The sequence below is a fragment of the Mobula hypostoma genome, chromosome 7, assembly GCF_963921235.1.
Source record: "Mobula hypostoma chromosome 7, sMobHyp1.1, whole genome shotgun sequence".
In the NCBI taxonomy this organism is placed as follows: Eukaryota; Metazoa; Chordata; class Chondrichthyes; order Myliobatiformes; family Myliobatidae; genus Mobula; species Mobula hypostoma.
The window spans coordinates 55,674,501-55,696,011 of NC_086103.1; the positions used below are offsets into that span (position 1 = coordinate 55,674,501).

The window sequence follows — 21,511 nt, forward strand, 5'->3', positions numbered from 1 at the left end:
TCATGCCTTTGAATGGAAAATCCTACAAAAGATAGTGGATTCAGCCCAGTACATCACAGGCACAGCCCTCCTAACCACTGAGACATCTACATGAAACACTATCATAGGAAAGCAACATCCATCATCAGAGATCCTCATCACTAAGCCATGCCCTTTTCTCACTACTGCCATTAGATAAAAGGTACAGGAGCCTCAGGACTTGCACCACCAGGTTCAAGAACAGTTATTTCCCCACAACCATCAGGCTTCTGAACAAAGTGGATAATTACACTCACTTGCCCATATATTGAGATGTTCCCACAACCAATGATCTCACCTTATGGACTCTTTATAGTGCTAGTTCATGTTCTCGTTAATTATTGCTATTTATTTATATTTGCATTTGCACATTTTGTTATCTTCTGCACCCTAGTTGATCTTTTATTGATCCTGCTATAGTTAGTATTCTATAGATTTGCTGAGTATGCCCACAAGGAAAATGAATCTCAGGTTCCATATGGTGACATATATGCACTTTGACGATAAATTTACTTTGAACTTTGAAAGTATGGTCTAACCTTCGGCTAAATAAAGGTCCAAAATGTTAGAGCAAATTAAGCTCATTCCCAAAGTTTATCTCTAACATGTCAATCAAAATACTTTCCTGCTGCCCAGCAAATTGGTCTCTCTTATAGTCATGGTATCTTTTGAAGAGAACCAAACTAATGCATTTTAATGAGTCATGTTGTGGGGTTATCTAATTTGGAAGCCTGGCCACAGAGCGTGTTATCATCCAAATTGAGATGTAGAGTTAGAATTTAAACAGTGCTTTCTACTGGCGTGGGATTAACGCATGGCTGTCCATTATATCATCTTTCACTTCCAGCTCAAACCCATTATTAAGTAAAAGATTAACAGGAAGAAAAGCTATGATGAAATGTTCACACAGTGTCAGACTCAACCTGTCACTGTCACAATTCATAAACTAGCACTGATATCAAAGAGATTTTTGAAGTTGGTACATTATTTTGCTTCTTGTTCTATTTGTCTGATCGAACTAGCAGCTCTGTACATTAGCTCATCAACCGGGACATTTGCTGATTTAAATAAATGAATAACAAAAATAAGTCATCTTTATTACACTTACATCTAAGTAACTTGTTGCAGATAAGCTGGGATCTCCTTTGTCTTTTGCTTTTATAGTTACATTATATTGACCCTTTAATGTTTTGTCCAGTGAAGATTTAATTCTGTAAAACAACAACAATAAATTATTCTGAATATTTATTTCCAGAAAACACCCTTGACCTCTGTACAGAAGGTCTAGATATCGGACAAGGAAAATTCAAAAATGTATCAAAAAGGAATTAATGTTTACTCCATAACAAAATTAATTAGGCTCCGGAAAAGAGCACTGGGACTAACTGGCTATCTCTCTGAAAGAGGCTGTGGTGGTATTGAGTTCGCTGTCTACAAAGCCCGAAACTGAAAGGAGATTTCAAGCCCTATCCATTATTGGTATCTATGTGTATCATCACTATAGGGAGGTTACACTGTATCCACCTACACCTCAAGAACTTGCTAACTTCCCTGTCTGCAGCCAGGTCGAGCTGCAGATACCCACTGCTTGAGTTGTGGGCCCCCACTCCCGACCAAGGAGGAGATACTTCCAGTTAATGAAGTAGATTAAACACAGTTTATTTTATATTTAATGATACACATTTAAATTTAAATAAGTAGTCCTTAACACATATTTAACACTGCCAGAGATTTATAAACTACAAAGGATTTCCAAACACGGGTACAATTCTTACAAACTAAAAGAACATACCACTAGGTTGCAGGTGAATACATTGTCTGTCACAAAAAAGTTTTAAAAATGAATCCTAGTTCTTATTTCTGTCACTACATCTTTCTGTCATCCTACTTGTCATCCTTGGGAATAGCAATCAACAATGCTTTCTAACATTTATACTGTTTTGTTACTAGTTGAAATTATTTGTATGTGATGTTTTTACCTTTTCTGGGATAAAGTAACTTAACACGGATGGTCAAAAAGCTTCTGGGGACAGAGAACCCAGACACCCAAAACTAGTACTGAAAGGGCTGATTCTAGGTATACAAATATCCCAACTATTGACTGATCATACCAATGATCATGGTTGATGTGCTAAGTAACAAAATAGGTCTGGTATGCAGCCTTCCTTGATCTCGATCACAATCATGGAAATAACTTAGCTACAATTGCCTTGTTTGATGTAGGCCAATCAACATAACATCATTATCTTATGTTTACGTCACTGTAAACTTTGATATAAAAAAAAATCTCTGACCCTTTGGAAAGGTCATGCTGCTGTGCTAGAAAGCTAAGGCTGGCAATAAATCTCTCAAACTCTGGAGAGTGAATATCCATCACAAGGCAACACAGAGGCAATGGACAGAATGGCCTCTTTTCATACAATATCATTCTGCAGCACCAGCAATGTTACGATCGACAAAAGATAAATACATTTCTAGGAATAGTAAAAGAGTCTTCCTGGATCTGTGAGCCTGCAGGGAAAAGCAAAACAAACCTAAGAAAATCATTTAGATGAACAGCTGTTTGACTTCCATAACCAGCACCTAACTTATCCTGTCCCAAACTTATAAGTTAAATTTGTTTGCCAAAGTGAACAGATCCAAAGTAATACAGAGTTTACCACTTCTGCTGCAGCTAATGCTACGCATAAGTATCGTGGTCAAAGCTTAGCAGAGTTCTAAGGGCACCATATCTTTGACCACCTATTTTGTAATTCATTAGTTTCAGGACCAAGTGCAGAAAATCTGATGCATGTTATTTCATATCAGGAGAATGCCCAGATCTCTTACTAATACTTTTCTGTAAGTTTACATTTGTACAGTATCGCTACAGATTACCATTAAGTAACAAAGAATGACTACCTGATAGTGGCTGTGTATTCACCATTAATAAGGGTTGCTCTCGAAGCTTCAAATAAATCTGGCAATACCTTGCTTGGCTGGCCATCCGAAAAAATGAATAGAACTTGGGTCACAACAAAATAAATTTCACCGTTTATCCCAGTGTCATTGTCAACTGCCTGTCAAGAGAAACTTAGAATTAATTCCCAGCTAATTTGTAGCCCAAATTAAATTTAATAGCAGCTCCAGTGGCTGTATCAGTAAGACCTTTCAATGCTGTACACACATTAGGTTCATCTGGTATTACTGAGTCACGACATAAAATTGGCTTGATGATGCAAGCAGTAACTAAACACAAAATAATCTGCAGATGCTGGGGTCAAAGCAACACTCACAACACGCTGGAGGAACTCAGCAGGATGGGCAGCATCCGTGGAAACAGTAAGTCGATGTTTCGGGCCGGAACTCTTCGTCAGGACTGTAGGGGGAAGGGCAGAGGCCCTGTAAAGAAGGTGGGGGGAGGGTGGGAAGGAGAAGGCTGGTAGGTTCCAGGTGAAAAACCAGTAAGGGGAAAGATAAAGGGGTGGGGGAAGGAAGGCAGGGAGGTGATAGGCAGGAAAGGTGAAGAAAGAATAGGGGAAAACACAATGGGTAGTAGAAGGAGGCAGAACCATGAGGGAGGCTGTAGGCAGCTGGGGGAGGGGGCAGAGTGACATAGGGACAGGGGAAGGGAGGGGTAGGGAATTACTGGAAGTTGGAGAATTCTATGTTCATACCAAGGGGCTGGAGACTATCTAGACGGTATATGAGGTGTTGCTCCTCCAACCTGAGTTTAGCCTCATCATGGCAGTAGAGGAGGCCATGTATGGACATATCTAAATGGGAGTGGGAAGCAGAGTTGAAGTGGGTGGCTACTGGGAGATCCTGTCTGTTTTGGCGGACAGAGCGGAGGTGCTCGACAAAGCGGTCCCCCAATCTGCGTCAGGTTTCACCAATGTAGAGGAGGCCACACCGGGAGCTCCAGATGCAATAGATGACCCCAACAGACTCACAAGTGAAGTGTTGCCTCACTTGGAAGTACTATTTGGGGCCCTGAATGGTGGCAAGAGAGGAGGTGTAGGGACAGGTAACACTTCACTTGTGAGTCTGTTGGGGTCATCTATTGCATCCAGTCCTCCCGGCGCGGCCTCCTCTACATCGGTGAAACCCGACGCAGATTGGGGGACCGCTTCGTCAAGCACCTCCGCTCCATCCGCCAAAACAGACAGGATCTCCCAGTAGCCACCACTTCAACTCTACTTCCCACTCCCATTCAGATATGTCCATACATGGCCTCCTCTACTGCCAAGATGAGGCTAAACTCAGGTTGGAGGAGCAACACCTCATATACCGTCTAGATAGTCTCCAGCCCCTTGGTATGAACATAGAATTCTCCAACTTCCAGTAATTCCCTACCCCTCCCTTCCCCTATCCCTATGTCACTCTGCCCCCTCCCCCAGCTGCCTATCACCTCCCTCATGGTTCCGCCTCCTTCTACTACCCATTGTGTTTTCCCCTATTCTTTCTTCACCTTTCCTGCCTATCACCTCCCCGCTTCCCCTCCTCCACCCCTTTATCTTTCCCCTTGCTGGTTTTTCACCTGGAACCTACCAGTCTTCTCCTTCCCACCCTCCCCCCACCTTCTTTATAGGGCCTCTGCCCCTTCCCTCTACAATCCTGACGAAGGGTTCCGGCCCGAAACGTTAACTGATCGTTTCCACGGATGCTGCCCGTCCTGCTGAGTTCCTCCAGCGTGTTGTGAGTGTTGCAAGCAATAACTTCTTTTCAAGTTGGAGCTGTGACCAGCAGAGTGCTAGTTTCTTTATTGCTTGTCACATTACTGTATATTAATGATCTGCAAGAGAATGCAAGCAGCATGATTAGAAAATTATCAGACGACACCAAAATTGACAGTATAGTAGCAGTGAAGATTACTTATGGTAACACCAGGGAAAGTGGGCAAGGGAATTTAATTCCAAGAAGTGAGAAGTGATACATTGGAAATAAAACCATGCCAGGATATACCCAATGAATGATAGGTTCCTGGAGAGTATTATTGAACAGCAAGATCTCATGGTACAACAATATAATTCCCTGAAACTGCCAAATCAAGAGTGGTGAAGAACTCATATGGCATGCATGCCTTCATTGGTCCAGGCACTGAGCATTGGAGTTGAAGCCCTCAATTTGTTAATTAGGCAGCACCAAGAGTATTATGTGCCATTCTGATCACTATGCTATAGGAAGGATGAGATTAAGCTGGAGAGGGTGCAGAATAGATTCACAGGCAAGTTGCCTGGACCAGGTAAAAAGCTTTCCTTGTGACCCTATCTATCTGTGACGCCACTTTCAAGGAGTTATGCACTATCAGATTCTCCTGGGGTTTTTTCTCACACTCCTCGGTGCCCTACCACTCACTGTGCAAGACCTATTCTGGTTGGTCCTCCCAAAGTGTAGCACCTCACACCTGTGGGCATTAAATTCCATCTGCCATTTTTCATCCCATTTTTTCAGCTTATCCGGATGCCGCTGCAAACTTTGATAGCCTCCCTTGCTGTCCACTAAACAAACTCCCCATCTTGGTGTCATCCTCAATCTTGCTGATCCTGTTTGTCAATTATCATCCAGCTCGTTGATATGGATGACAAACAACAATGGACTCCAACAATGCGGCAAACCATTAGTCATAGGCTTCCAGTCAGAGAGGCATCAGCATGGATAACTTCACTCACCACAACACCGAATTGATTTCATTACCTACAGATGTACTTTCTTCGACTCTTTACAACTCATGTTCTCAGTAATATTGTTTTATATTTGCACATTTTATTTCTTTTGCACTTAGGTTGTTTGCCTGTCTTTGTTTATGTATAGTTTGTTGTAACTTCTATTGTTCCTTTTTTTAATTTTTCCTGCAAATGCCTGCAAGACACTAATTCTCAAGGTAGTTACTGGTAACATATACATTAATAATAAATTTACTTTGAACTTTGAAGTTGCGGAAGTTTTTGTCAACAAACAACTTAGTCATGGAAAGTACTCATAAGTTTATTGGCATCTTGGGTCAAAGGTGTTAGTTTCCCAGATTAGTTTTAAACAAGGAAAGGCCTCTCCCTTGTGTGATGAGTCAGGTAGTTCTATACTATAGGTGTTTCCATGGAAATAATGGGATTGAGAGGCAGAGGGAGAGGCAAAGCTCAAGGGTCAGTTGACTGAGCGTAGGTAACTGGGATCCTGTGATTGATAATCAGGTGAAGGCATGTCACTGATATTAGGGATCTGAGCTGGAATATCTATTCCTGGGGATTAGGAACTGATCACGAGATTTGGAAAGCTGTGGCTTGGATGGTCACAGATGATAGGACACAAAGGTTTATTGGTAATTACATTGGAGCATACCCAAGTCAAATTCCACTGTTAGGTTGTGACCTGTGCCGGATGGATCCCTTTATAACATGTTGCTGCACAGCAAGCAACATTATTAAAATTGAAGTAGACTGAAGATATCCAAAGCAGGTTAACTTCAATGCCACATGGCCTAATTCCATCAAATGGTCCAAACAAGTGTTGTTCAGGAAAATGATGTAATTTAGTGGACATTCATGTGGAAGATAATTGACACCATGAGCATCATCTGCAACAAGGAATGACCAAATGAATTTCCAATATGGTGTAAATTTCACCCAGAAATCAGAAAAACTGCATTGCACACCAGTGAAGAAACAATTTCCATTTGCATATTGTTGAAAAAGTAATGCTTTCTGGGCACAAATATTAACAATTAAAGAAGTATTTTAATGAAATTTAAATCATTGTTTGCAATAGGCAAATCTTTAAAAAATCTTTATTCATTTATCAATTAAACTCAACCTCACTCAACTCCAGTATTTACTCCTCATACCGTCTGAGCGGAGACGAGTATAATCTCAAAATAGCTTTAGATTTTCCTTTCAATCTTCCTCATGCAGAGATGCTTAAGGTCAATTAAAATACTTGTATAAATTTGCATGATCGTCAATGTGAAAACACGCTCACATCAAAAAACACTGCATGTGAAGATCATAATATAGCATAGAATAAATTTAAATGCACAGTTTTTGATGTCAGTCAAAAGCAGCATTGTAATTCAATATAATAGATTAGAAAAAATGGCCACTCTTCCTTTGGGCTTCTGTGTTATCAATTTTAGAGGAATATGGTGTAATCTCTCAGTCTTTAAAAAAAATAAGTACATACTAATGTAGGTAGTAAACACTAGGTATGGTTTTGTATCTGGTAGATTGCAGATCAGGCATGGAGAAGTCTTGTACAAAAGGAAATGCCCCTTGTCAGGATACAAACTCATTCTAAATCAAGATTAGTTTCAAACTGTATGGTGCTGATTGCGGACTTCAGAAAGGGAAAGACAAGGGAACACACACCAATCACAAAGAGGGATCAGAAGTGGAGAGAGTGAGCATTTTCAAATCCTGGGTGTCAGTATCTCTGAGGACCTAACCTGAACACAACGGATCAATGTAGCTATAAAGAAGGCTATGGTACACTAGGAGTTTGAGGAGATTTGGCTTGTCACCAAAAACACTTGCAAATTTCTTCAGAGGAACTGTGGAGAACCTTTGAACTGGCTGCATCACTGTCTGGTATGGAGGGTGAGGGGAGGGTGCGGCTACTGCTCAGGATCTGAGTAAGCTGCAGAGAATTGTAAAATTAGTCAGCTCCACGATGGGCACTAGCCAGTGTAGTATCCAGGACATCTTCAAGGGGGGCATCTCAGAAAGGCGGGGATCCCCCTCCACCCAGGACATACACTCTTCTCATTCCTACTATCAGGAATGAGGTACAGAAGCCTGAAGGCACACAGTGACTCAGCTTCTTCCCCTCTGCACTCTGATTTCTGAATGGACATTGAACTCATGAACATAATATGCACTTTCTGTAATTCAGTTTTCATTTTTTGCTCTATTATCATGTATTGCAGATCTCGCATGATCTGTACATACTGGCTGTGTGGCGAATAAAGCACAACAGTACCTCTTTCACCTCAGATGGTTGAAAAAGTTTGGTATGGACCCCCAAATCTTAATAACTTTCTGCAGGGGCACAATTGAGAGCATCCTGACTGGCTGCATCACTGCCTGGTATGGGAACTGTACTTCCCTCAATCACAGGACTCTGCAGAGAGTGGTGCAGACAGCCCAGCGTATCTGTAGATGTGAACTTCCCACTATTCAGGGCATTTACAAAGACAGGTGTGTAAAAAGGGCCCGAAGGATCAATGGGGATCCAAGTCACCTGTATTACAAACTGTTCCAGATGCTGCAATCTGGGAAATGGTACCGAAGCATAAAGGACAGCTTCTTCAACCAGGCCATCAGACTGATTAATTCATGCTGATACAATTGTATTTCTATGTTATACTGACTGTCCTGTTTTACATACTATTTATTACAAATTACTATAAATTGCACATTGCACATTTAGACAGTGACATAACGTAAAGATTTTTACTCTTCATGTATATGAAGGATGTAAGTAATAAAGTCAATTCAATTCAGTTCAGTTCTGCCGCTGCAAAGTTAACAAATTTCATGATATATGCCGGTGATGTTAAATCTGATTCTGATTTTGATTCTGAGTATCACCTCCAGGCTAGCAACGATACTTACTTGTACTCACTAAATCTGTAAAATCTAAGAACTCTCACAGCAACTTTGACCTACCTGAACTGTTGTTACTGCAGCAGAAGTTGTTGCTAATTCTGCCACGATAACTGAAATGAGAAACAAAGTGTATGTTTAAGATTAATATCACAGAACTTCAAGTGTAGTCATTTCTCCAAGTGCATACCAGCAGCCTCCAACCCCCACTCTGGATATTAAAAGTACAAGGGTCATATATGAAGCAAAAAAAAACTGCTGGACGAACTCAGTGGGCCAAGTATCTGTTGGAGACCAATGGATGGTTAATGTTTCACGTTGAGAACCTGCATCAGAACTGGGAGTGTAGAGGGGAAATGAAATATCCTGTATGTTAGGAACAAGAGTGAGGAGTTAGACAGAGGCTGGTAGGTGATAGTTGAAACCAGATAGGGGAGGAATGGTGGACATATGAGGGCAGGGATTAGAATGGTAAACCAAGGAAGAAAAAACACAGGTAGATACATATATGGATGATGGGCATATGGAACCAGATACAGGAGGATAATGTGTCCAGGTAACTTTGGAGAGAGACCTTGAGGGGGATTAGTGACAATGAGAAAGGAGCACGAAGGAAATGGGAATATTTGATGCTCCTACCAATGAGCTGTTGGTTACTTAAGCAGGAAATGGGGTACTGTTTGTTTGGTTTGCATCTCGCCTCAGTTTGTCAGCACAGGAGACCAAGGACAAATAGGTCAGTGTGTGAATGTAAGTTGTAAAGACATACAATCAGAGCACAGGTACTCTGTAAAATGGTTGCTAAAGACTAGGTATTCTGAGGAGTACACTCATAGTGAAGCCAACATTGCAAGCAGCAAATGCAATATGCCGGGTTGAAGGAGGCGACATGAACCTCATCTGAAGGGCTGTTTGTGGCAGTTGTGAGAGTGTATTTGGTTTTGGAAACCTGATGAAGCTAGCAGAAGTAGCAAAGGAAGATAAGCCGGATGTAAAAGAGCGAACGCTGAAGACCAAGGATGCTCTATCTCAGTTCTTTCTCAGAAGTGGTTGGGGGAGGCATTGAGAGTGTTCACGCAGAAACTGCACGAGAGCTTCATCAACTGAAGCAGAGGGGAAGCTGCTTTTTCTGAAGAAGGAGGGCATTCAGAAATCCTAAAGTGCAAAGCCTCAGCTTGAGAACAGATACAGTGGAGGTGGAGAAACAGAAAGATGGGGGTGGCATCTTACAGGGTAAGAAGGGGTACATCCAAGACAGCTGTGAGAGTTCATGGATTTTAATGGACTCCAGTGGATAGTTTTTCTTTTGAGATAGAGACAGAGATCAAGAGAAAAAAAGAGAGATGTTGGAAATAGTCCAGGTGAATTTGAGGGCCAGATAGAAGTTGGTGGCAGAGGTGATGATAAAATTGATGTGCAGAAAGCTGTACCTATGCCACTGCTGAAGTACCAGAAAAGGAGTCAGCAGACGTGTTAGAATAGGTTTGGAACAGAAACTGTTCCAGTTAACCAACAAAAAGACAGGTATATTTCAAGTGACAAGTGGCCACGCTTGGTTTGTAGAATGGAAAGAGAAGTTGTTGAACTCAAGAATAGGTGGAGAAGAATATGGGTGGAGACAAACTAGTTATGTCTTTATTTCAAAAAGAATCAGGAACCCCAAGAGCTTTCTGATGGAGGATGGAGTTATATGGAGACTGGAGGGCCATGGTAAAGATGAGGCAGGACCCAGGGATATGAAAGTTGTAAAAATGGTGTAGATAAGAATGAACTAGGCAAGGGGAAGCAGAATAGAGTTGAGATACAAAGGGATAGGTTTGGTGGGGAAAGATCAGGTAGAAACGGGTCAACTAGAGCAATCCCATTTGTGGTTAGATATGATTTCTGGGTGACCAAGAAGCTGAGAACAGCAATCAGTTGTCCATTCATATTGTGTGTGCTTGACTTTTAGCATCTTCAGATCAAGAAAGTTGGGCAAGAATAAGTCGTGCAACAGAATTACCCACATCTGAATCAATATAACTGATAATATTAATAAATGACATGATTAGTAGCTAGTCCTCTATAGCACTGTAAAGATGGAATACAATTTACACTTAGAAAAGGTAAAGCAGCACAAATAGATTGCCTGCATGGCATAAATTCTATTTTCTTTTCAAGTTTTCTTTTCTGCAGTGGGAGGGAAAATTGAGCATGGGTTTTAATTGGCAATGATCCCTCATTGCAACCTTTCCGCCTTCAACCAAGGTGATAATTATCAGCAACCTTACCTCACTGTTAGAAGCCAATTAAATGAGAAGGCAGTGAAAAAACAATTAACTGATATGTTAATATCATGCCAGCACAGTTATTCTCCAGAATAAGAACAAGCTGTGTATTGAGTTCATGTCATTGCTACTCCTGTGCCAGTGGCATATGGGTTTAATTAACATGTTTAGTCGGATTCAGCAGAGTTATAGGATACCATGGTGTGGGGGGGGGAAACATTCTTTTACATCAGTCCCCCACCTCAGTTTTGATAACAGAATCTTATATTGATTACAACAGCAGAAAAATTAATGAATTAGCAAATGTATCACGAGCAATTAGTTTCATTACACAACGCTATTTTATGACAGGGACACATACCAGACTTCCTCTTAAAGGCAAGGAACACAGGACGGTTGTCATTCCCATCCACAATATTGATGGTAAGTGTGCCTATTCATAACAAAAAAGGTTAAAATTTGACATGCTCTGGGATAACTACAAACTATCTAATTAACTATTCCATAAAGAAAGCTTTATATTTGGGATCTCAAATACACTCGACAAGATGTAATTAAAATACCATTATTTCTAAAAGTTCAGCTTAGAGGCCAATAAGATGAATATCTGAGTGAGCATTCAGTCAGGAATCGTGTACGGTAATTCAGGAAATCATAACCAAATCACATGTATAACGATTTTATAAGGATCTCCAATCAAATAGCAGTATCACTGACAATAATGTTTACGGAATGCCAGTAACATCAGAAAAGATTCAAGATTCAATATTGTTTGTCATTTCCAGCACACAAGCGTAAAGGAGAATGAAATAGTTATTACTCTGGATATGATGCAGCGCAAAAAGAAACACAGTTAGATAAAGAACACAATAATAAAAATAAATACAATTAATTTAAATGTATAAGATAACTTATATGTACATTGATTGTACATCCATAAAGAGACACTAGACCAAAGAATATCTGTACCATAAGATGACTCTGACGGAAAACGATAGAGCAGTGATGGGGGGGGGGCAGTGGTGTGGAGGGGTGGGTTAATGGGTGGAGGTGTTGATTCTTTGCTTGGGGAAAGTAGCTGTTTTTGAATCTGGTGGTCCTGGCATGGATACCGCGTAGCCTCTTCCCTGATGGGAATAGGACAAACAGTCCGTGAGCGGGGTGGGCGATGACGTTGTTGGCCCTCTTCCCTTCTGTCAATGTATCATCTCAATGATGTCATTCCAAAACACTTCTGTTTATTGTTCTCTGTCCCAATCAGTGCATTAATTACATTTCCTCAAATAATTGTTTTGCTCAGTTTTACATACGCAAGGATGACATTTCTTACATTGTGAAACTGATGACAAGTAAGGGATCACATTAACAGCTCAATACAAATATCTAGACATCTTTGTCAGTGAATCCCTACTCTGCCTCAGGGAACATTGATTTAAAGCCATCTTCAGCAACCACTCTAAAAATCAGAGCTCTAGTCAGAACTTCAGGTACTTATAGACTGTTCACTCTGAAAGCATCTTGAAAATGTAAGAAAAATGATTGAGATTTAGAGCCCACTAAACAATAATTGCTGCTTCATAAACTTTATGGCTCCAAAATTTAATCTTATTCGTCTCATTTGTAATTTGTTCAGATAAACATTTGAAAATCGTAACATTCAGATAATCTGCTATCCAGCCCCGGGTTTGGAGCTCAAAAGTAAAGCTTTTATTTAAATTTTTTACATGACATTTCACTTTTTATTTCTTGCCCTGTAAATCGTTTAAAATGTTCATTAAAATTGCTGTTTTTACTTGCTGGTTTGTTATCTATGAGAACATTTCAACGTGAATAACTGTCAATCTATTTTCAACCAATTATTGATGGAAATCAAGCATCCTCTAACAATCAATGACAAAAAAAAAAATTCACCTCAGAATGTATGCAGATTATTGTGGTTAAGTTCCTGCAAGTTAAACTGCAAATGCCTTGCATCATTGCTATCTGCAAAGTAAACTAATCATAAGACCATAAGATATAGGAGCAGAATTAAGCCATTTGGCCATTGAGTCCAATCCGCCATTTCATCATGTCTGAACCAATTTTCCTCTCAGCCCCAATCTCCTGCCTTCTCCCTGTAACCTTACATGCCCTGACTAATCAAGAATATATCAACCTCTGCCTTAAATATACCCAATAACTTGGCCTCCACAGCCGCCTGTAGCAACGAATTCCACAGATTCACCACTCACTGGCTAAAGAAATTCTTCCTCACCTCCATTCAAAACGGACGCCCCTCGATTCTGAGACCATGTCCTCTGGTCCTTGACTCCCCCATCACATGAAACTTCCTGTCCACATCCACTCTGTTAAGGCCTTTCAACATTCGATAAATTTCAATGAGATTCCCCCCTCATTCTTCTGAATTCCATTGAGTACAGGCCCAGAGCAATTAAACTCTGTTCATATGATAAGCCTTTCAAATCCCAGAATTATTTTTGCGAACCTCATTTGAACCTTCTCCAACATAAGCACAACCTCTCTTAGATAAAGGGCCCAAAACTGCTCACAATACTCCAAGTAAGACCTCACCAGTGCCTTATAAAGCCTCAACATTATATCTTTGCTTTTATATTCTAGTCCTCTCGAAAGAAATGCTAATATTGCATTTGCTTTCTTCACCATTGACTCAACCTGCAAGTTAATCTTTTGGGAACCCTGCACAAGGACTTCCAATTCTCTGCACCTCAGATATTTGAATTTTCTCTTCATTTAGAAAATACCCTATACTTTTATTTCTTCTACCAAAGTGCATGACCATACACTTTGCAACACAGTATTCCATCTATCACTTCTCAGCCCATTCTCCTGATCTGTCTGACTCCTTCTGCAGCCTCTCTGCTTCCTCAACATTGCCTACCCCTCCACCTATCTTTGCATCATCCTCAAACTTGTCCACAAAGCCTTCTATACCATCATCCAAGTCATTGATATATAGTGTAAAATGAAGCTGTCCGATCACAGACCCCTGTGGAATACCACTGGTTTCCGGCAGCCAATCAGAAAAGACTCCATTTATTCCCAATCTTTGCCTCCTGTCAATTAGCCACTGCTTTATCCATGCTGGAATCCTTCCTGTAATACCATGGGCTTTTAACTTTATTTACTTTATTAGTCCGTTAAGTTATCCACAAATCTTTGCATTTTTCTTTCATTTCTCTTCCTCATATAGAAATATACAACTAATGAATCAGTTTCGTATTAAAACCTTGAGCACTCTAACCTCATGGGATTGATCTCAACCATATTGCTCTGCATATCAATAACATGCACACTTTATATTCCCTTTATCATCAATGCACATCCATTCTTTCCTTCTTAAAATATTATAGTCCAATTTAATCAAAACGGGACACTACGATCATTTTCCTTTCCTGATCCACTTTCAGTCAACATTAAAAATGCCATTAACTTAATGACTCTAGTCATATCTGAAAATAGGTTATATTTCTAGTGCCTAGATTTCCTCTCAATTGTTGGTGTTGCATCAGAACTAATACACTATTATGTTCCTACTGGACAAACTGGTTGGGCATTTAATGTATCGTAGAGTTGGCATAATCTAAAAGAATTTTCATGGGAACCATAGAGCCACAGCTCATTGAATCCACATCAGCAAGCAGCCATTTGCACCAGTCCTACACTAATAATTCTTTTGCTCCAAATTCCCATTGGTTACCCAAGATTCAGCAACACACTAATGGCAATTTACAGTAACCATCTAACCTACCAGGCTGTATACCTTTGGGATGTGAATGGAAACTGAAACACTCAGAAGAAGGACTAGAAGGGTGAACCATTAAACCCAACACAGACAGTAGGATAAAATTTGGATCACTATGTCAACGAGGGAGTGGCTCTCTTAGGAGTGCTGATGATATGCCTGACTCTATCCTGATCAACAATCGGCGGGAAGAAATCAACAGGTCAGTGGCATCTGCGGGAAGTAAGACATTCTGGGTCAAAACCCTGCATCAGGACATTTTGCTGCTTGACCTGCTGAGTTCTTCCAGCAAGTTGTTTGTTGCTCTGGTTTCGGGCAGCTACAGTTTCGTGTCACTCCTGTTTTGCTTCTCAATTTCCACCCTCAGATTTTTCTCTTGTACTTCTGTTACACTAAAAGTCTAGACTACTTTTAAATTGGATGGAGAATTCAGAGCTTCACTGGTATTACAAGTAGGAGATTTGAGGGTTAAATTTACACTTCATCACCAGTTCTGTGGCATTGAAGCAAGAACACAGCATAAACCTTTGAGTATATCTCTACAATTATCACTCCTTTCTTTTGGGAACAAGCTGACACCATGTGCACCTCTCAAAAACTAAGAAGGGTGCAATAAGCATATTAGAACAGCAGAATAGGTTAACATAACATTAGAAATCAGGCTTACCATCAGTAAATTGTTTATTCTTTTCAGTGTAGATGTCAGTAACTCGAATTGTAATTCTGACCTCATCATACTCCTCATAATCAATAACTGAAGATTCATTCACATAGAGTGAGCCATTGCTATAAAGCCCAAACCAGTACAGGCATGACAGATTGGATTGCTTATCAATAATATTACGTTTCTTACAATCCACTGAAACCACTTGATAAATCAGTGAGTGATTGGTGTCGACATCATGGGCAATAATGTTTCTCACTATTCCAACCGTGGCATTATTTTCCATGACATCCAGATCCCTCATAGACTCTTGATCTAATACAGGAGGTTCATCATTCATATCCAATACATTCACATGAACAGTTGCATAGGCTGATTTAGCTGGTATTCCCAAATCTGAGGCAGCGATCCCTAAAGTGTAAAGCTTTGGTCCTTTGTCATAATCCAGCTCAATTGCTGGATCAACGGTAATATTTCCTTCATACTGATTTGGGTCCATTTGGTCGAGGATGGTTCTTATTAGGAAATTTCCTCTGCTGCCATTTTCAATGCGGTATATCACCCGGCTATTGATATCTGTAGCATCATTGTCAGTGGCTTTAACCAGTGTCACAAAGGCTCCTGTGTACATGGGAACAATGAACAAGGAAAGTGAACATATGTCCTCAGATAGGGAGATAACGTTCACACACTTATCAAGCAAAAAAAAAGTAGGGCACTAATTCCATAAACAGGATTTGCTGCAGGTGCATGTTTTATTTTCTAGTTTGTAAATTATAAAAAGAGTAAAAAGTAAACGTGCAATAATTTATTTGGAAATGGTACAGCTACTTCATCTTCAATGAGGTTGTCAACGGAAACGGGCTTTTATTACAAAACTGTGTTTGTACACTATCACCGAACAATCGAAGGTGCTTTCTCTTCAGTTTAACTTACATAAGCAATCTAGTGCTGATCAATGACTTATTAAATTATAAAATTACAGAACGGAACACAAATATTATGTTTACAGATGCTGACAATGTCAATGACAAGATGTTATATAAGAAACTGGTAAAAAAAAACCTGTCTACATGCCATGAACTAGACTGAAGATCAGCTAAAATATACTACTCCAACAGATTCAATTTATTAGGACTGATTAAAATTAGTAGATCTCCTACACTCAGAGATAAAGATAACATAACCAGGGATCTCTAGCTATCTTAATCAGAGGCACCCCTGAGAAAGCTTCCAGTATGTAGAAGCAATTATAGATCCATTGAAATCTAGGTCACAGGAGGAAGCTATTCAATCCACCATAATTCCCATAGGTGCAGCCCCATAATCTACTCCTTCTTAACTCCCAGTGTGTAGCCTTGTAAGCCATAGCACGACAATTATTCATACAAGTATCTTAAAAATGTGATTAAGGTTTCTGCCTTTACTTTCAGGTAGCAAGTTCCAGATACCTTCATAAATGGAAAAAAAATATTAATTCCTCACTAGTTTTCCCTCAGCTAACTGCAAATTTTATCTGCTAGTACTGATCTACTTGCCAAAGTTAAAAGATCTTACCATTTCTCTATATAAATCAGTTATTTCTCACAGCAGGTTTTTATCAAAACCAGGATATGGTCCAACTGGCTGTTGCAGGTCTGTCTGAGGCTTGTTGTGGCCAACCCCTTGATGGGTAAGCAAAGAGCCATGTAGGTAGCTAATGGCTGCCAGGAAATTCTAAACCAATATATTATTATTATCCCATGACAGAAGTGTATGGATGCTCAAATTTAAATATATTATTCAATACTTAACTGATTATTCAGATGAAGAGATGGAGCAAGAAAAAAATGTGACTAGAAAGGAACAATAAGAGAGACGAAGGAGTGAGCACAGAAGCAGATATGTTCTCAGAGCAGAAGCTTACCTAATGTGTGCTCCATTACAGATGCATTGTAGACAGACTCAGCAAATACAGGTGCATTGTCATTTATATCCTGCATTAAAAAGTATTAGTTAAAAATAAACAAGCTTCCATTATGACTGTAAAAACATACTTACATGTTAGAAAAGTGAACAATTTGATCTTTAAATAAAGCCAACCATACACCAACTCACTGTCCCATCCACAGTCCCCATTCATCTTTTCAACTGCGGCTGACAATCAGTAATCTAACATTTTGCTCTTTCTGTTGAGAATAAATAGGACCTCCTAGTCAGTTCTAAAATAGTTTTTGTTTGGCAGTCTATAAATTTCTTCACATTTGCAAGACCTGTCGAATGAGATGAAGTTGCAGGAACAAATTTCAGAGAAATGTAAATATAATAGAACAAAGCAGTAAGAAAAGAGGACTCCAGTTACCGAATACCTAGCAAATCAATTATACGCTATAATTTTCAAGCACATTTATAGACTACAGAACCAGCATTGGTGAGAAACACCATGAAGGCCAGGAAGTATGAATTAGTCTAGAAAATGCATGCATGGGAACTTTCTTAATCTGGGCCATTGAGGAAGAAAGTAATGCTGGAGCCTGTTCAGTGATCACAGCATAATGTTTCACTGGTCAACTATAATTAATCTTAATGTAATTATGAGGTACAAAGGAACAAAACATCCAACTTGTAGAGGGACAATTTTAGTGATTGGAGAAAGGATCGACTATGTGCAGGAAAGTAATACAGATTCATCAAGAGTAGGTAAATAACTAAAAATGGGTCTTCAGTGAGGAAAAGTGGAGCCTTTAACATTGAAATTCACTAAGCAGTGCAGGAAATAAAGGAAATTATAAAACAGAGCAAGGTTACCGAGGGCTTTGGAAGTAAGTCACTAATTTCACTCCAAACAGAGATTACTTTTGGATATTAAGGGAATCAAAATCTATGAAAATGGTGCAGGAAAATATCATAGGATATGATTTAGCAAACTGGATATCAACAATTAGCTTGATAGTGGTTATTGTAACAAGCCCAGAGACAAATAGGTCACAGCAGTGAAGGTAAGGTTCCTCCAATGATCACTTAAAATATATCCAATCATAATCCAAGTAGGTATACGTGCAGTACTAGAAGGCTGGTAATGCCATATTCAGAGAAGCTAATGAATAATCATGAATTGTCCGTTGGGATAATACTGTCTTGTTATGGTTATCACCAATGAACCAGCTTCTAAGCCAGCGTTCCAGATGGAGCGTACTGGACTAAGATTAATTAGGTTAGGACTTCATTCCCTGGACAATAAGAGAGTGAGGGAAACTTTGACAGATGCATACAAAAATTATGAGGGGTAAATAGAGGGTAAATGCCACTGGGCTTTTCCCACTGAGGGTGAGTGAGACTAGAACTGGAGGTCATGGGTTAAGAGTGACAGGTGAAACATTTAAAAGGAACCTGAGGAGGATCTTTTTCATTCAGACGATGGTGCAAATGTGGATGGGTTGCTAGTTAAAGTAGTGGATAAGGGCTCGACTGCAACACCTAAGAGAAGTTTCGATATGTACATGGATGGGAGAGGCTTGGGGGGGCGGGGGGGGCGGTATTCCAGATAGGAGTAGGCAGAATAACAATTCAGCATGGCCCAGATTGGCTGAAGGGCCTGTTTCTGTGATGCAGTGCTCTATGTCTCTATCAGTACATTAAGAAAACTGTTTCACAAATGAGCCACAGGTCTATGACAGTCAAGATTGAATGCAGACACCACGATGTCTCCAGATTTGACTGGATGTTCCAGAGCCCAGGATGCCTTTATGTGCACAGAGGATGAAGCAGAACAGTGTGTTCCTGCTCAAGGATTTAATCAGCATGAAAAAGAATTGAATTACACTTGGTGAATTACCTGAGGGTGGCATACCCTTGTGAGCGTGGTGTACAGATAATAATGGATAACGTCGCATTACTATTATGGACCAAGAATGCCAGTGCTAACAATCTAACCTACCATATGTCAAATGCAATTTTTTGTTCTGCACCTCTGAACATCACAAGATGGATGTATGCACATTGGTGTGGTTAACAAGTTATTCTACAAGAAGTATTATTGTTGCAGAGTTAATATGAACAAGTAGCCTGTAAGCTACCATGTAAGCAGGATTCAAAGAGATGACTGAGTGGTTAAGTCTGTCACATAAACATCATGCAGGGGCTCAAAGGGCCTAATAATTACAGAGTGAAGTCAAAAAAGATTGGAGATGATTCATCCTGGTGGGACATCTGTAAGAATATTGAAATCCACCCACATATCAGAATTATCTTCCAATCTTGGCTATTGTTCCGATGAGAGTTGTGCTGTATCTGTCAGTCCAGTCAAGGGCATTGAAGAAATCCTGATGGCGTGAAGAGAAATACAAAAAGCATTCTGTGACAGGGGACTTGATTTACGAGGTGTAGACTAGGATTAAAGGCAAGAAGTTTAAAAGGAACATTAGAGGCAGCTTCTCAACGCAAAGGATAGCACACATTTGAAATAAGCTGCAAGGTAGGCACATTAGCAACATGTAAAAGCCTTCTACAGGAAGAAGTTTAGAGGGCTATGAGCCAAATTTGAGCAGATGGAAATAGGTCACTGGGCGACATAGTCGGCCTGGACAAATTGGGCCAAAAGCCATTTTCCAACCTGTATAACTGTATTTGAGAGTGAACTGAATCTGCACTGGGATTACCATTTCATGTTGGGATCTTTTTGACTGCTTAACTGAATTCCACAAGTTATATGATTATCTGAAATAGCTGTTTTGGCAAGGGAGATGAATCTGTGACGTTGTACAAAAACTGTATTAGTCTAGCAAGAGTCCAACATCTCTTGAAAATAAACTCTCAGCTCAGCCGTATCCTACTATCTTTATCTGAAAGACATAAAATTTAACTGACCCTGGGCCAACTCTGAAGCAAAAATGCTTAGATGTGTCTCATAGCTTTGCCCACTGCATAATTAGAAGCTGGATAGTTCTATCAACCACATTTCTGATGTTTATGGACTATTTGTACAATTCGTGTTGACCCAACCAGCCATCTGTGACTTGCATGTAAAACATTGAATCATCATTGTAATAAACTGCAACTGAAAATTATAGTAAAGCTGTGCTGAAATCCATTGTATTATTTATTCTAAAAATCATTAGACCTTTTTGCGAAAGCAAGAGAATGAAGCTAACTAACATTGTAGGAAAGAACGAGGAAGGAAAGATATTGGAAAGGTTAAATATAGGTAAAGAGGAAGTGTCAAGTCTTTTGGCATCTTCCGAAGTTAATAAGTTGCAAGGTCCTGAAATGTTTAGGTTGCTGAAAGAAGCTGGGGCACACATAGCAGAAATCTTGGCTGTAACAAACCAACTCAGACAGAGGGAGAGAAGGACAGCATCTTGTTCAAAAAAAAAGGAAACTTAGTAATGTTACATTGTGGGCCTACAAAATGTTTTGATAAGTAACTCGTAATACATGTTTAAAAACAGAAATAGTTTAGACTAAAAGGATTGTAGTAATTCAGTTAAGTAAATTACTAAACTATATTGGAAAAGTATAGTCCCTGACTAGATAGAAAAGTACCACACAATCTCCATGAAACAATTATTAGATCCACTGCTCAACAAAATATAGAAAAATTACCTGCATTTGTGTTTCAGAAGCACAGTTGCTACCTAAACAAAACTTTGTTATGTTGTACATAAAGAGATTTTAAAGTACTGGACTTTAAGAATAATTTTGATTAATGAAGTGGGCAGGCAGATGTCATGAATATGTTAACATTAAGAAATAGAAATGGTGTACTTGAAAGAAATATGAACAGGAAGAACAATGTCAATGAGACAATTTTGATGCAGATGGAAAGCTTGAGGGATGTTCTGTCACATATGCAGAATTGCCTGGTGATCCTAGGACAATGCTGTAAAGTGGGTAAGAGTGCTTAAGGATTCTTTGGTTGTGTAAAAAGGAGGCCTAATAACTAAAGCAAGAACAGTAAGCTATGTATTTCCAGTAAATCAGGCTTCAGCTGTGTTTTGTTGTGCTGGGTACCACAATTTAGGAATTATGGCAAAGACTTGGAAAGAAAAAAAAAGAGGTGGCTTACCATGATGTGACTAGCAATTAAAGAATCTAATTGCATAAAGATGTTGTAGAATCTGTAACTTATTCTCTTTCAAGGAAAGAATCTTCAGGCCAATTTGAAAATTCTTAATGTTTGGTAGAATAAGTTGGAGGAAATTGCTTCTTTTGACAATAGGGTCGACAGCTTGAGTTTCCAAGTAAC

The 21,511-nt window shown here is 39.6% G+C and overlaps 1 protein-coding gene across 4 annotated transcripts in view; it reads right to left on the bottom strand.

The window, feature by feature from the left end:
• Positions 1-21,511, bottom strand: part of cdhr2 (cadherin related family member 2) — a 152,924-nt gene that overhangs the window by 23,427 nt on the left and 107,986 nt on the right. For all 4 annotated transcript variants that reach the window (XM_063053444.1, XM_063053446.1, XM_063053445.1 and 1 more), the window contains 6 exons: positions 17,195-17,264; positions 15,292-15,909; positions 11,223-11,294; positions 8,658-8,707; positions 2,920-3,077; positions 1,127-1,229 (listed from right to left, as the gene is read on the bottom strand). In XM_063053444.1, the coding sequence (XP_062909514.1) occupies positions 1,127-1,229; positions 2,920-3,077; positions 8,658-8,707; positions 11,223-11,294; positions 15,292-15,909; positions 17,195-17,264 (1,071 nt within the window). The remainder of the gene's footprint in view (positions 1-1,126; positions 1,230-2,919; positions 3,078-8,657; positions 8,708-11,222; positions 11,295-15,291; positions 15,910-17,194; positions 17,265-21,511) is intronic.